This window comes from Megalobrama amblycephala, linkage group LG6 (genome assembly GCF_018812025.1).
Source record: "Megalobrama amblycephala isolate DHTTF-2021 linkage group LG6, ASM1881202v1, whole genome shotgun sequence".
Classification (NCBI taxonomy): Eukaryota; Metazoa; Chordata; class Actinopteri; order Cypriniformes; family Xenocyprididae; genus Megalobrama; species Megalobrama amblycephala.
In genome coordinates, this window is record NC_063049.1 from 12,093,758 (window position 1) to 12,109,859 (window position 16,102).

The window sequence follows — 16,102 nt, forward strand, 5'->3', positions numbered from 1 at the left end:
CAGGATGAATCTGGTTTCGCTTTCTCTTCCCACTTCCGGTCGTCCTCCTTTCGTTGGAAGAACTCTTTCATCATCATTTTCATCAGCTCTTGAGAGTCGAAACAAGGTGAAGTCTTTTGTTCTGGTATGGATTCATTTTGAGCTCTGTCAGCTTGGAATCTTTGTGAGTTTTTTCGTCGATTCCTTGGGCTGGTTGCTCCAGGGTGTGTTTGTCGTTTTCCCTTGGATTCCCATGAGCTTTTCCTCTAGGGTTTCCAAATGAGCTTGGCTGATTCCAAGTTTTCTCCCAATGACTCTCATGAGGTCTTGATTGGTTCCATGAATTTTCCCAGTGACGTCCAGGTGAGCGTTGTCGTCCACGTGGTCCATCCCAGCGGTTGTCTCTCTGTTTAGGTCGAGTACCAGTGTGGGAGTCCCACTCTCTGTTGGACGAAGATGCATTCCACTCTTTGGGTGTCGGCTTGGCAAGGTCTTGACGCTGGGTGCCCTCTAGGGCCAGCCCTTGACTCTGGTGTTGAAGTCAAGAACTGTGGTGGTTTTGGTGCCCTTTTCTAAGGCCATCTTCTGTTTGCAGTAGGCTTTGTGCGCCAAGTCTCTTAACTGTTGAGCACTCATTGTGCGTGGACAGGCAAGGACGCCAAGATGGTGGCTCACCCCAGGATGGAGGTTTCTCAGGAAGAGAGTTTTGAAGTTCAATTCCTCCTCCATGCTCTGTTCGTTGCGAGACCCGAAGTATGCTAGCCTGAGTCGGCTATAGAAGACTTGAGGAGTTTCGTGACGACCTTGTTTTGTTTCCAGGGCAGCCACTAGTCCTCGTTCTGACTCGGGGTCGGCAAACTCTCTGATGAGAGCTTCTCGGAGCAGGTGGTAATCAGTCTTTGTGTGGGCAGGCTGCCGGTCCAGGAAGCTGCGCACTTCAGAGCTGGATGTGGCTCTGAGCAAATAAAGTCTATCTTTGTCAGTGACATTGGGTCTCATTTCCAGATGGAAGTCAATATCTTGCAGATAACTCTGAACATTTGGACTACCTGGCACATTTGGAGTGAATTTGCCAATGTTTCTAGCGAGCTTGTCAAGGTCTCTGAGGTCCAAGCCATGAGATGATCTGTGGCTGGCTGGAGCACGTTCTTTTAGCTTAGTGGGGAGGTAGGATTCTTCGGAGGGAACAGGTGACTGTTTTGGCACTGCCCCCTTTTGATCATGTGCCAGTCCAGGAACAGGGGAGCCGGTCCTGCTTGGCAAAGGTGAAATCGGTGTCCGACGTGTTCTTGACGGCTCACAGCGCAATTCATATGCATGCTTGAGTTCCTCTTTAATACTGTCAGACTCTTCTTTGATGTAGTCAAGCTGTTGTTTTAGGCGGCTGACCTCATTTCTTGACTCATTCAGGTGAGTTTCGAGAGCTTTAATTCGGCTGTTCTTGTCTCTGAAGTCAGCCTTTGCTTTTTCCAGTAGCTGTTCTGCGTATTGTAGCTTGTCGGAGAGGTCAGCGTAGTCTGCTCTGCCTCGTTCCATTTCTTGCGTAGTAGCTGCTAGGGTCTCTTTTAGCCTGTTGATCTCCTCTTTTGCGCCTTGTTCCACTTCATCAGGCCCTTCTCGTCGTTCCTGAGCCTCCAGCTCCAGCTGTTCGATGCGCCGTTGTGCATGTGTCAGCTCCTGCTGGCGATGGGCGGCTTGCCTGTCGCTCAGTTTGAGGGTGGCGATGAGTGTGTGGCTTAAGGAGCCGGTGATCTTGGCTAGTTCTTTGTGACTGTAGCTCTGGCTTGGGTCCTGTTTCATGAGGCTTGCTATGTTGTCATCCAGCTGGTCCTGTGTCTGATGCTTTAGTGTTTCAGCGGCCTTAGGTAGGAGGCTGTCTGTTACAACACTTAGCCAGGTCTCCAGATCCTTCCAGTGTCCAGCAGGGTCTGTTGTGCGAGACATGTTTGGCACCGCGAGGGAGATCTAAACCCGAAACTGACACAGACCTTGAAGAAAGAACAAAACAAAACACAACAAAACAAAACAAACAAGCAGGGCAAATCAAAGGTGTAAGTGTGCAATGTCAACTGTGAGTTAATGGGAATGAGTAATGAGTGTGTAAATGTGCAGGTAAGACTGGTTCTCGACTGTGGTCCTCTCGTGGATGTGCTTCTAACTCGGAGTCTCTGTGAAAAGAATCAGTAAGCACACACAGATAGCACAGCTAGAGAAGAGCAGAAGAAAAGAAAAGCACGAAACAAACAGAATAGCATTTAGCAAAGAGCAGAGCAATAATGGGGTGCTTCCAGTTTCCCTATAAATGAAGTTTTGTCTTTAACACTGTTTGCAGAATGAGTTTTGTAAAATTTAATTTTAGAAGGATGGTTCTAGACAGGGGTTTTGAAAAGGATTTCAAAGTACCAGGACTGTGATTGTTATTAAAATTCCCTTCGGGGCGAAAGAAAAACAATAACAATGACAGTATTGGTTTCTCAGCTAGTAGGATTGACAACCATGCACCACTTAAAGCGTTTCTAGACGCGTGCTCTGGGTTTATGGACGCCTAACAGTCTCCTTGTTGACCTGCTCGAGCCTAGGCTGGGTAGGATAACAGGATGAGGAGGGAAGGTAAAGTGAGTGTCATACTATTTTAAAAGAAGTGTTCCGTTTCCCAAATATTTGTTAAATATTTCTCAAACACTCTGCTTTTATGACTTTCACAGGTACAAATCCAAAAACCAGCAGAAGTAGTCAAACCAGAAGAGGACAGCTGAGAGAGAGAGAGAGAGAGAGAGAGAGAGAGAGAGAGAGAGAGAGAGAGAAGAAGCAAGAGAGTGAAGTTTTGCTCCCAAAATTTGGAAAAATTACAGGGTTGACAGAGTGGTGGCGCTAGGGAGTCGCTACACCTAGGGGGTTGGCTTACTGCGCTAGCAGGAGAAGTCAACTGACCCAAGTATTGAGGGAGACCCCAAAATTGTCCTTTAAATAAATGAATTAAATCAAAGACTGAGGGAGTGAAAGTCTGAGACTAAACTTTATTTTAAATGAAATTTTGAATTCAAATTTGGAAGTTGTGAATTAAAATTGTAATGGGTTCAGCATTAAACATTGAGAGCAATTATAATCAAATTAATCAATCAAGTATCATCTGAATTGGGGAAGCCCAAATCCTAATTAATGACTAATGAAATTAAAATTTCAAAGCAATAATGATTAGTTAATGATTAAAATTGCCAGATGTTTGTAAGCAACTACCATTAAATTAATCCCCAAATATCCATACCATATGAAAGCTAAACTGAAATTGATTATGAACTTGATTTCCAATTAAAATTGAAATCGAATTAAAGTTTCCAATCAAAAATTCATATTCCCAGATGTCATTAAAGTCAATAAGAGCAATTACAAATAACATAAAATGTCATTAAAAGTAATTAGGACGATTGCTACTAAAACAAAACAGTGTTTAACTGACAAGAGTAAATTTAGGAGAGAGAACTCTCAAACAAATGATATTAAAAACCAGGTTTATTAAATTTAACATTTGTCACGTTCTCTCAAATGGGAGGAGATGAGAAAAGATAAGATGTGTAAGTTAGACAGAGAGGGAGGTGAAAGCACTAGAGTGAATTAAAGTTCAGTAAGAAAGTCATTCCAACATTGCATTCAGACCACAAAATGCTATGCTAGCCACTAGCCCTTTAGCAATGCTACTAGCTTTACATAGACTGTAATGCAACCGTGCTAGATTTAGCTAGCTCAGCTTGTGCTAAGCTTTGTTTACACACAGTTGAATATGGCGCTGGCAGACTGCGCATGCGCACTTAAAGGTTACCCCGGGAAAGGTTTCTTAGGGCTTCCGGGTTACAGCTGTCACTGTTGTGGTGACCGTGACGCACAACAAAAGAGTACGCTTGTTCTATACTCTTTGCACACAGATAACGAACATACAAAATCACATTAATCATTGAACTGACGGCGCAGTTCTCAATGACAATGAACCATTCAGCTTCTCATGTTTCCGAGCTGAACAACCCCCACACGTTAGAGTGAGGCACATTAATCCACAGATTTTTCTGCAATTAATAATAGTAACATTACTGAGATCTCGGCGATCTGAATCGTTCGTGTCAGTTTCTGGACACGCAACAACATGCAGGATTTACTGCAACAATACTTGATCAAGAATTTTCAAAATAATCCCATTCAAATCAAACTCAGACACGTATAGTGTTTAGAGTATTAATATCTCATCTCACGAATGAGCGGATATAGGCGGCACATTAGGTAGCTACTCTCTAATGTGACCATGCAGGGATTTTAGCTTAGTTGAAATAACATTGGAACACGCAATATTATCCACTATAGCTAAGGCCTTAAAGAACAAAGCAAGGAACACGCTCACTCTGTCCTGGTGCGCTCTCAGGCGACTTTCCTTTTGTCTTGGCAGACAATCTTAGATTCATTTACTGCAGTTTTAACAACAACAACAACAACAACAACAAAACGTACAGACAAACAACTCGAGTTCAGATTTCATTCATCCACAGCGCCTTATGTGCAATCATTGTTATGACAATCAAAAAGCCTCGTTTCTGTTTCTAATCTGTCTTCCGGATCAAGAAAAGATACAATCACACAAGTTACTTGTTTTGTGTACAAATTAGATTAAACTGCCCGCATTCTCCACCATTATGTAAGGACTTAGCCTATTTATTAGCTCAATTTAATTGTTACAGGGAATAAGAATTGAATCAACTGTAAATGATTCAGAATTAATATTTAACACTTCATCAATTATTCGTCCAGCGAAAATTGAGGTTAGAGTATTTTACCAATTCTGGATAAAATATTATTCTGCGGCCAACAGTAACAATATTTTATTATGATTATTGTTATTATTGTAATTATTATATTATAAGCAAGAGGTAACTTGATCTTTAAGTTTAAGACAGTAATTTGATACACAGCACAAGAAACTCGTATATGTGAAAATCAAAACAAGATTTATTGACTACTTCTAATGATTACAGGAAACTAAGGCTAAACACACACACACACACACACATACATGCACACACATTTGCGGAGTTGATGAGTTATGAAAAGTCCCAAGTTCAGTGCTAACTTAACTCATAACCTGAGGAAAATCACAAAAGCAGAGCTTTGGCTTGATTCTTTAGGTTTAAAGAAGTTTCACCAGTTTCCAGCAAGAGAGAGAGAAGTTTGCTTGTACCTGCGTTTGCTGTGACAGCTGAGGTAATCGGGTTGTTCCGTGACTCGTGTACAGCGGAATCCCGTTCTGGATTGGCTGTCTTTCAGGTGACGTCTTCTCGGGAAAGCCCTGTGGGTTGCGCGGAAGCTTTGAAGGATGCTGCTGGCTGAGCGTCTGGCTTGAGCGGCTCTCTTCTTGGGAGACTTTGGTCAGATATTTCACGAAGTGTTGTGGAGTCTGGATGTGACGGCTGTCGAATGATCAGCGGCGCAGCTCGTGGTTGAAATCGGGTGTTAGATGGAAAATCAGCCCCGGTCAATCAGTTATCAATGACCCATGCGACTTTTCCGCCGTGGTCAAAGTAGCGGTGTTTCGGCTACCGGCTTCTGACCGATTTCGAGCAATTTCTGACCGACTTCTGGCTTCCAGCTTCTGACCTTAGCTTGTTCGGACAGCATAGTTTTAAGGGAGCGATCCTCCAATGAGACGTTGCTACGGAGATTAGACACGCCTCGTCTATTGTCTATTGATCACATCGCGTGATATCTGCAGAACATTCTCCTGTTTTATTAACAACTTTATAAAGTTTCTTAATATTTTCCTGATACTGAATTTCAATGTTTCATTCACACAGAATTACACAGAATTATAAATTCTGCATTTAGAACTCAAACATGGCACACTTCTTACACACATATTACTAGACTGACCTAATTAAAACAATGATTACAATAATGCATTTGAAGAAAACCCACATATTGAATACATTGAATAGACATGTTAGTAATTACATCATGGCATGTATTATTCTGTATATAGTTAATACTTTAAGTAATCGACAATTGTCCCTTTTGAGATTCAAGATTGAGTCCTTAAGCATAGTTTAAACTTTGACCGGAGTCACGAGTGACCGGGTCAAGATGGACGGTCAACACAAGGGAGGTATTGATAGGACAGATTCGTCTTTAAATCCGTTGATGGGTCTTTTCCTGTTCCGTCTGATAATACAAGAGGGTTTTGTGAGAGAATCAATAGATTTAATGTGATCAGATCCACGTGATGGGTTCTGATTAGTTTATTGCTGATGAGCTAAGAAGTCCTTTAGACAGAGTCCTTTGTTAAAAGAAGTCACGTCATCACTTCAGGAAATGGATCTTTTGGACCAAATGAAGCTTTGTTCAATCATGCCTCTGGCTGATGAAGCCATTTGGTAACGTCTGTCGAACGAGTCCCTACAAGGAGTAGCTTAAGCTTAGGTGACAGTAGATGCCTCTTGCTGTTCAAACAAATAGGGCTGGGCAACACACTCAAGCTCCTCTCCTTGTATATCAAAATCCTCTGACATTTCTCTTTAAAAATTCTTATTTTCACTTATCATTGTGTAATTTATAGTGTTTGAAGGACAGCAGCGGTAGCAACAATAGCAATAATACTAACATATTACCATAGAATATATACATCTACAGAACTTTTCTTTTTTCTTCTCTCTCTATACTGTCTTATTGAATCTACTGGAAATAACATGTTAATAGCAATTGATATTAACAGGAATTTGCATATTACTACATATCTATGTGAAGCATGTTATTTTTTTTAGTATACTGTCCTGAGTAAGATATTTTACATTAAAGATGTTTACACAACTATTAAAAAAGGTTCAAACATTCATTGATGCTTCAGAAGGAAACACTATGCATTAAAATGGGGGGGGGGGGGGGGGACTTTTGAACAGGATGAAGAGGTCCAAATTTTTCTTATTTCGCTTGAATATAATTTCATTTAGTACTGCCCTTCAGAAGCAACGTCTCGGTTACAAAGGTAACCCTCGTTCCCTGAAGGAGGGAACGGAGACGTACGTCGGACAGACCGACGAATAGGAATCTCGCTAGAGAGGCCAATCTACTTCGAGTGTAACTAAAACGAGCCAATGCACATTGGCATGCAATCATATGCATCAGCTGCTCGCCTCGCAGCGCGGGTATATAATGAGCAGCAGGTGTGTTGCATCTTCAGGTTTTCGCTGAGGAGCCGAACCGGATAGGCAGCAGCATCAGCGGGGTACAGCGACTGTGGCGACGGGACGTACGTCTCCGTTCCCTCCTTCAGGGAACGAGGGTTACCTTTGTAACCGAGACGTTCCCATTCAGTCGGTCACGTTCGACGTACGTCGGACAGACCGACGAATAGGAATCCCTACCAAAGCGCCACAGGAGCTGCCCCCTTCCAGCGCTCTGTAGTAAGCCACCTGAACCCCCTTGCCTGAGGATGGTGGGACAGGGCTAACACAGAGAGAGTCGATCACTGCTGTTCCCCAAAACCCATTCAGTGAGACTTTTGGATAACGCTGGGAAAGCGTACCCTTTCGCTGGGAAAGGAACGCTGCGGAAGCCACATCCTTCCCCGAAGGAGTTATGTGGAGAAGTACATATGGACTAACCCTGTAGGGCTGTGCTACATATGGAAGAGCTGGGGTGACTCCAACCCGATGAAGGGTAGGTTCTCCCAGAGGGAAAGACACGGGCTTCGTTTAGGAGCAACCGTGGAACCAACCATATGGGATCCCCGTAGGGTCACACATATGGAACCCAGCCTAAACCCGGTTCTCAAGGATACAACGGAGTATAGGCCTGGCGCCAGACGCTCCGCCACGTCGGCTGCCGAAGGGATATCGGAGGACTCGACAGGGTCTGCCTTGTAGGGACTCTCTGGAGAAAAGCGCATGTAGCGCAGCAAGCCGACACTAAGCCGGGGCCTCTCCGTGCCTCTGACCTGTGGCGAGAACACGGGAGGAGACCGGCTGGACATGAAGGCTATAGTATCTAGCGAACGTGTAGGTGTCGCCCAGCCCGCAGCTCTACAAATGTCTGTCAGTGAGGCGCCACGAGCCAGCGCCCAGGAGGATGCGACACCTCTCGTGGAGTGAGCATACAACCTGAGCGGGCAGGGCACGCCCTGAGCTTGGTAAGCCAGGGCGTTGGCATCCACTATCCAGTGGGCCATCCTCTGCTTGGAGACAGCCTTTCCCTTCTGCTGGCCTCCATAACAGACAAAGAGCTGGTCTGAGGTCCTGAGGCTTTGGTTCTGTGTATGTACTGTCGCAAAGCGCGAACTGGACAGAGCAAAGCCAGGGCTGGGTCTGCCTCCTCCGAGGGCAGCGCTTGCAGGCTCACCACCTGGTCCCTGAAGGGAGTGGTAGGAACCTTGGGCACATAGCCAGGCCGGGGTCTTAGTACCACGTGGCTATCACCCGGCCCGAACTCCAGGCACGATACGTCGACCGAAAATGACTGCAGGTCCCCTACCCTCTTGATGGAGGCCAATGCAACCAGCAGCAAAGTCTTCATAGACAGAATCTTTAAGTCTGCCGATTGCAAAGGCTCAAAGGGAGCAATCTGAAGTGCTCTTAGCACCAGAGTGAGGTCCCAAGAGGGTATGGAGGGGGGACGAGGAGGATTTAACCGTCTCGCCCCCCTAAGGAACCTGACGACCAGGTCGTGCTGACCAACAGATTTGCCATCTATGTGGTCGTGGTAAGCGGAGATAGCAGCAGTATGGACTTTGAGGGTGGAGGGGGACAGCCTACGCTCCAACCCTTGCTGCAAGAAGGAAAGCACGACTCCGATCGAGCATCCTCGGGGGTCTTCTCGGCGAGAAGAGCACCACTCGACGAACAGGTTCCACTTCGAGGCGTAAGCACGTCTCGTAGACAGTGCAAGTGCCGAAGTGATGGTGTTAAGTACCTCAGGGGGTAAGTCACCTAGAACCTCCGCGTCCCGTCCAGGGACCAGACATGGAGTTTCCAGAGGTCTGGATGCGGGTGCCAAAGAGTGCCCCGTCTCTGAGAAGAAGGTCCTTCCTCAGAGGAATGGGCCAGGGAGGGCTGTCGCAAGGAGTGAAAGTTCTGGGAACCAGGTCTGGTCGGGCCAATAGGGCGCAACTAAGAGGACCTGCTCCTTGTCCTCCCTGACTTTGCACAGGGTCTGTGCAAGTAGGCTCACTGGGGGAAACGCATATTTGCGAAGGCCCCGGGGCCAGCTGAGTGCCAGTGCGTCTGTCCCGAGTGTTCCCTCGGACAGGGGGTAAAACAACTGGCAGTGGGAGGTTTCCGGTGAGGCAAACAGGTCTACCTGAGCCTCTCCAAACTCTCTCCAGATCAGCTGGACCACCTGGGGGTGGAGTCGCCACTCTCCTGGCAGCTCAGCTCGTGATAGCTCGTCGGCCACATGGCTGAGCACACCAGGGACAAGAATGGCATGAAGCGACCTCAGACGCTTCTGACTCCAGAGGAGGAGATGGCGGGCGAGTTGCGACATGCGACGGGAGCGTAGACCACCTTGATGGTTGATGTACGCAACGGTCGCAGTGTTGTCCGTACGGACCAGTACATGCTTGCCCCGTAGCGGCCCTTTGAGGCGGCTCAGAGCAAGACGTACTGCTAGCAACTCGAGGCAATTGATGTGCCAATGCAGATGGGGTCCAGTCCAAACCCCTGACACTGCATGCCCGTTGTACGTGGCACCCCAGCCGGTGGCAGGAGCATCTGTGAATACCACAGCATGCCGGGACACTTGTTCTAGGGGCACTCCTGCCCGGAGAACAAAGGGTCCGACCACGGACTGAAGGCTTGGCGGCACTCCTGAGTGATAAGCACCCGGAACGTGCCGCGTTGCCACGCCCATCTCGGGACTCGGCCATGAAGCCAGTGTTGAAGCAGTCTCATATGAAGCAGACCAAGCGGGGTTACTGCCGCCGCGGCCGCCATATGCCCCAGGAGCCTCTGAAAGAATTTCAGTGGGGCCGCTGTCCTGCCATTGAACGTATTCAGGCAGTTCAACACCGACTGAGCACGTTCCTCTGTGAGGCGTGCTATCTGTTCGACCGAATCCAGCTCCATACCGAGAAAAGAGATCCTCTGCACAGGGGAGAGTTTGCTCTTTTCCCAGTTGACCTGAAGACCCAACTGGCTGAGGTGTCTGAGCACCAAATCCTTGTGTTCGCACAACTAACCCCAGGACTGTGCTAGAATGAGCCAGTCGAGGTAGTTGAGAATGCGAACACCCTGTTCTCTCATGGGAACAAGGGCTCCCCCTACGACTTTCGTAAAGACGCGGGGAGACAGGGCCAGCCCGAAGGGTAGGACTCTGTACTGATATGCTCGACCTTCGAACGCAAAGCGCAGGAATGGCCTGTGTTGCGGAAGAAACGAGACATGGAAGTACGCGTCCTTCAGGTCGATCGCTGCAAACCAATCTCGGGGACGGATGCACTCAAAAATGCGCTTCTGCGTCAGCATTTTGAACGGTAGCTTGTACAGGCTCCGATTCAAAACTCGCAGGTCCAAGATCGGTCATAACCCACTGCTCTTTTTGGGTACAATGAAGTAGGGACTGTAGAACCCTGACCTCATATCGGCTGGAGGGGCCGGCTCCATCGCGTCCTCCGCCAGTAGGACTGCGATCTCCGCACGCAAGACAGGGGCAACGACATCTTTCACTGTAGTGAAGAGGACGTCCCTGAACTTGGGGGGGGGGGCTGGGCGAACTGAATCGCATAGCCGAGCCTGATGGTCCGAATGAGCCAGCGAGACAGACTGGGGAGCGCTAACCGGGCTCGCAGAGACCGTACAAGCGGGACCAAAGAGACCACCGGCGTACCCGCAGCGGGGCAGCGAGGTGGAACACAGGGACGCGGCTCGGGGGGCTCTCTTTGTGAGGCGGCCCGAAGCGGCGTCACAGTGTGCTAGGCAACACTTACCTGGTTCCACGGATGGACAGAGGGAGCAGTCAAGGCTTTGGCTGCCCGCTGCTCGCTGCTGTCCGCTGGTGACAGAAGAGGGGGATGAGAGTGGTGAGGTTTTTCTCCTCCCACTGCTCTCCAAACCCTCTTCAGACCTGGAAATGGAGGAACTGCTCTTTTAATTTTGGGTACCACTGCCTCTTGGGTCAGTGGCGGAACAGAAACAAACCCAATAAAAGGATTTACCACCCGGCCCTCCTCCAGGGGTGGAAGAGCAGCCCCACCCATTTCTGGGTCGCCCGTCTCAGGGGTGATTCTCACCAAATACTTAACAGCTGCAGAGACGGGAGGCGTCATCTCCCCGCAATGGACACAGCAGAGCCTGCTGGGCCAGAGTTTCTTGCAGGGGACGACACCCTTGGCGACGAGCAGACCGAGGGGTGGCCCAAGAGGAACTCAATGGTTTGTCATGGGAAGCTCCCCGATCCGCTACTAACTGAGGAGAACCGCTGGGCTCAGTCCTCGACAGTGTCACCGAAAAGGTCACCTCGTAAGATGGGAGCATTGAGAAAGCATTTAGCTTGACAACCTCTCGCACCTCACAAGGTAAGCCAGGGGGCACTTCTGGACCAATGAGGTGGACATCGTCTGGCTGAGGGCCTGCGCCGTGACTTTGATCATGGTTAGTCAACAAGCGCAGCTCAACCCCAGCACAGAACTACCCTCATGCAAAAAGAGTGCCTTGGCCTCACATGCAGGGTGGGGTCTGTGTACAGCCACCCCAACCAAGAGGGTAGTGAGAGAGGAAAAACTTATGCAGATTTTGGCACTTTTGGCATTCCATATTTATGGCACCAACATACCCCCATACTGCCAAGTTTTCCATGCACATCTGGGAGACCCAGGAAAGCATGGCTGTAAACTCCGAATCTGAGTCAGCATAAGCACACACCATTACAGTGGGCAGCGTCACCCTCATTTCCAGAGCATAACAGCACTCTCTCCGATGCTGCAATCGACGTCTGTCCCTCAGCTGGAGCTCTGAATGAAATGCTAGGTTCCCCTATGAGTAGGACCAGCAATCCAATCCAGAAACTGCACAGCTTGCAATGCGCTAGAGAGGGAGGGGCCCTAGGGGGTTGGTTCCCCGAAGGAACCCCTCAACCTCATGTCACCCAAGCCATATCAGCAAAGTAGACCTCTTCTGGTGCACCAGAGAGGGCGCTACAATGGAGATTATGCAAGGGAACCGCGCATCTAGAGCGCCGAGCGAGCGCTGGGTTGCCGTGACAACCCGCGCTGCAGCCCGGCAGCTCGACGGCACACGACACGCAGAGGAGCGAGAGGTTTGCTCTCGCTGATCTCCACGGTCTTCCCAGAGTGTCGGGCAGACCCGCGGCTGTGCTTTTACACACAAGCGGCAGCTGGCCAACAACAGAGGGGACTCGAGCTTCCCGGAGAAAGAAGAGTCACGACCGGCGTGTCGACGTGATCATGTTCTCATATGAAAACATGAAACACCCACGAACATCATTTCAACACGCGCCCAGACATGTGAAACAGTGATCGTGGCCGTCAGTGAAGACAGGAACGACCGCATCCAGAAACACAAGTAGGATATCATCTTTAAAAAGACGCGAATCTACTTGTGTAAGCTCTTTCAGGGACTTTACTCTTTTAAAAGTGCTGAAGCACGCAGGGGAACGGCCGCCGCAACACAGACAGGGATTGTGTGCAGCCTGTCGTGTGCTCTCTCTCTCTTTCTCTTTGAAGGCGCTCACTCTTACCAGCCGTAAAAACGGCTTTTCAGCGCTCAAAAGCGCACCGTACCAGCCGTGAGAACAGCCTTCCGACGCTGTCAAAACAGCTATTTGCTCAAAAACGGCAAACGAAACAAAAACAGAAAAAGAGAGGACTTCAACCCCGCTGCTGTGCTGTTCGCCTGCACTCGGAAAAAAAAGAGAAGTTCAACCAAAAAGCTTGACTCGTCTTCTAGCAGACACTCGCTTGCAGAGAACAGGAACAAACACCGTTCGGCTCCGAAGCGAAAAGCTGAAGATGCAACGCACCTGCTGCTCATTATATACCCGCGCTGCGAGGCGAGCAGCTGATGCATATGATTGCATGCCAATGTGCATTGGCTCGTTTTAGTTACACTCGAAGTAGATTGGCCTCTCTAGCGAGATTCCTATTCGTCGGTCTGTCCGACGTACGTCGAACGTGACCGACTGAATGGGAACAGAAGATACTTGCTTGTTTCCCGGAAGACAAATTAAATACAATTTACCTTGATCTTCAAATTCCAAATGTTTTCATCCCCCGTCTATTAATGCATCATGTTTTTTTCTGGAGCATCAGTGAATGTTTGAACCTTTTTTAAAAGTTGTGTTTGAGGCCCTCAGTTGTCCTTAGTGTAAAAAGACGGATCTCAAAATCATTCAGTCACTGCTGTAAAGGGTTCAAATATGTAAAAAATGCTGGAAAATTGAAGAATCTGCACTACCTGGAGATTTTTTTCTGAAGAACAGAGCTCAGTTTAACTGCTCAGGACAAACAAGTGACTCATGAACAACCATCACAAAACAAAAAAAGTCGTAGATCATCCAGGTAACCACACACAGTATTAAGAATCAATGGTTCACATACAGTGCCCTCCACAAATATTGGCACCCTTAGTAAATATGAGCAAAGGCAGCTGTGAAAATAAATCTGCATTGTTTATCTTTTTGATCTTTCATTAAAAAAACTCACAAAATTCTAACCTTTCATTTAAGTAGAACAATTGAAAAAGGGTGGAAAAGCTCATTATGAAATAAATGTTTTTTTCTAGTTCATGTTGGCCACAATTATTGGCACCCAATTATTGCAATGTCCTTTTTACAAGATAACAGCTCTGAGGCCTGATGAGTTTGGAGAACACCTGAGGAGAGATCAGAGACCATTCCTCCATACAGAATCTCTCCAGATCCGTAATTTTTTAGGCTTTCTGAGACTCAAGACTCAACTAATTTCTGCAATTCTCCAGCTGTGATCTTTGAAGAGTCTTTGGCCACTCAAACTTTCCTCCTCACTGCGCATTAGGACGATTTAGACACATGTCCTCTTCCAGGCAGATTTGTAACATCTTTAGTTGATTGAAACTTCTTAATTATTTCCCTGATGGTGGAAATGGGGATTTTCAATGCGTTAGCTTTTTTCTTATACCCATTTTCTATTTTGTGAAGCTCAACGATCTTTTGCTGCACATCAGAACTATTTTTTTTTTCTCATTGTGATGAATGATTAAGGGGATTTGGCCTTTGTGTTTACACAAATTTGAGTACATTTATACTCCTGTGGAACAGGAAGTCATGGCTGCACAATTTCATGCTCCTAGTCACCCTGGTGTGCTAAAAAATGTAAATGTGAATGGAATATACTTCAGAGATATTTTACTCAGAAGAATTTCTAGGGAAGCCAATAATTGTGGCAAACATGTATTGGAGAAAAACATTTATTTCATAATGAGCTTTTTCCCCCATTTTCAATTCTTTTCCTTCAATGAAAGGTTAGAATTTTGTGAATTTATTGAATGAAAGATCAAAAAGATAAACGATGCAGATTTTTTTTTTATTTCAGAGCCACCTTTGCTCATATTTACTAAGGCTGCCAATATTTGTGGCACTGTACTTATGAGTGGGGTTATTTTAATAAATTCAGCTATTTTTTTTTTTTTGTCTTGTGAATTATATGTAAACATATTTTATGTAAAATATCTTACTCAGGACAGTGCTAAATAAAAAATAACATGCATTGTGTATTATCTCCCTTAAATTATTAACATTTTCACAGATTCTGCAAGTGGATCACATACTTTTTCCTGCAACTGTATACATACCTAGTTTCATTACTTTTATTATTATTGTTATTATAATACTATAATAACAAGCATCCTATTTCTTCACCTTCGTTCTTTATATTCGATAATAAAATCGACTGAATGTAGGCTACCATGTTAATATTTAGGCCTACCATATCCATGTGTGTGTGTATATATATATATATATATATATATATATATATATATATATATATATATATATATATATATATAATGTATGTATGTATGTATGTGAAGAGTTTGGTTCCAAAACGCGATAAACGACATTTTCAAAAAATTGAGTTTCCGCCAAAATCATTATTGTATCTGGTCGGTACTGAAAAGTCATTTATTAATTTTGCACAAAATGCGATATCCGTCGTGTTATTTTGCATGTCATGCTTTCCAAAACGCGACAAACGCCAGCCTCCTTTTTCTGCAGAACGCGATATATCCGCTCAACCTATCACAGCACACCATTCCACCTACTGTAAACAGTGAAGGCTTTTTTAAAAAGCCGGTTTTAATAGGCCTACCAATATACTCGGCAAATGTGTTTATTTAACCGTGAGGTGGCGCCAGATACTCTTTAATCACATTAACAAGATGATTTGTTGAATTCATTTTGGGAGCGACGGCTGAATGTGTTTTTAGTAAAATGTCTGTATTATATAAGATACATATTGGCAAAGTTTAGACTCTGTCATATATGTGAATCAACTTACTTTTTTGTGTATTTTCAATTTGAAAAATAACTTTTATATTGATGGATTAATTGCATTTTGAAAAAAAAAAAAGTGTCATGGATTTATTGCATTTTGGGAAAACAAATAATACGTTTTTATAATAAACTTTTTAAAATTAAAAAGTAGATTTGAATTTTTAATGTTTTTTTAAACAAACGATGCTATGTGAAAGTTTGAAACAGAAAATAGTGGTTTTCATCTTGCCACTTTCTTGGTAAAGAAAACACCTTTTTACTCAAATTAATCAAAATGGAGTTATTGCGTTTTGGAACCAAAGTCTTCATACATAATACTTTTTGTTATAAATATACACATATCTTTCCTATATTTACTGAAAAGCTGTGGAATAACCTTTAGTACATGATATATGACATTTATATTTATGTATAAGTATGTGTGTATCTTTATTTCTTTATGTATCTCTGTATCTTTGTTCTGTTATCTTTTATTTATTTATTTATTTATTTTTTGCTGGTTTGTTTGTTCGTTTGTTTTTTGTTTTGTTTTTCTGCCTATTGGCTTCTTGTTATGTTATGTCACCTTTCACTCTTTCAAAAACATCATCATGAGTTGGGTCAGAGGTCA

General features: G+C 45.4%; 2 protein-coding genes across 2 annotated transcripts in view; both read right to left on the reverse strand.

Annotated features, from left to right (window-relative positions):
• The window catches only part of LOC125269609 (polypeptide N-acetylgalactosaminyltransferase 13-like), a 46,662-nt gene extending 46,585 nt beyond the window's left edge, over positions 1-77 (reverse strand). Inside the window, exon 1 of the mRNA XM_048192540.1 lies at positions 34-77. Within this exon, the coding sequence (XP_048048497.1) occupies positions 34-77 (44 nt within the window). The remainder of the gene's footprint in view (positions 1-33) is intronic.
• Positions 78-489: 412 nt separating this feature from the next.
• On the reverse strand, positions 490-2,182 carry LOC125269611. The gene has a single exon (XM_048192541.1). The coding sequence runs from the start codon at positions 1,921-1,923 to the stop codon at positions 490-492; it is 1,434 nt and encodes a 477-aa protein (XP_048048498.1). The 5' UTR covers positions 1,924-2,182.
• Between the last annotated feature and the right edge of the window lie 13,920 nt (positions 2,183-16,102).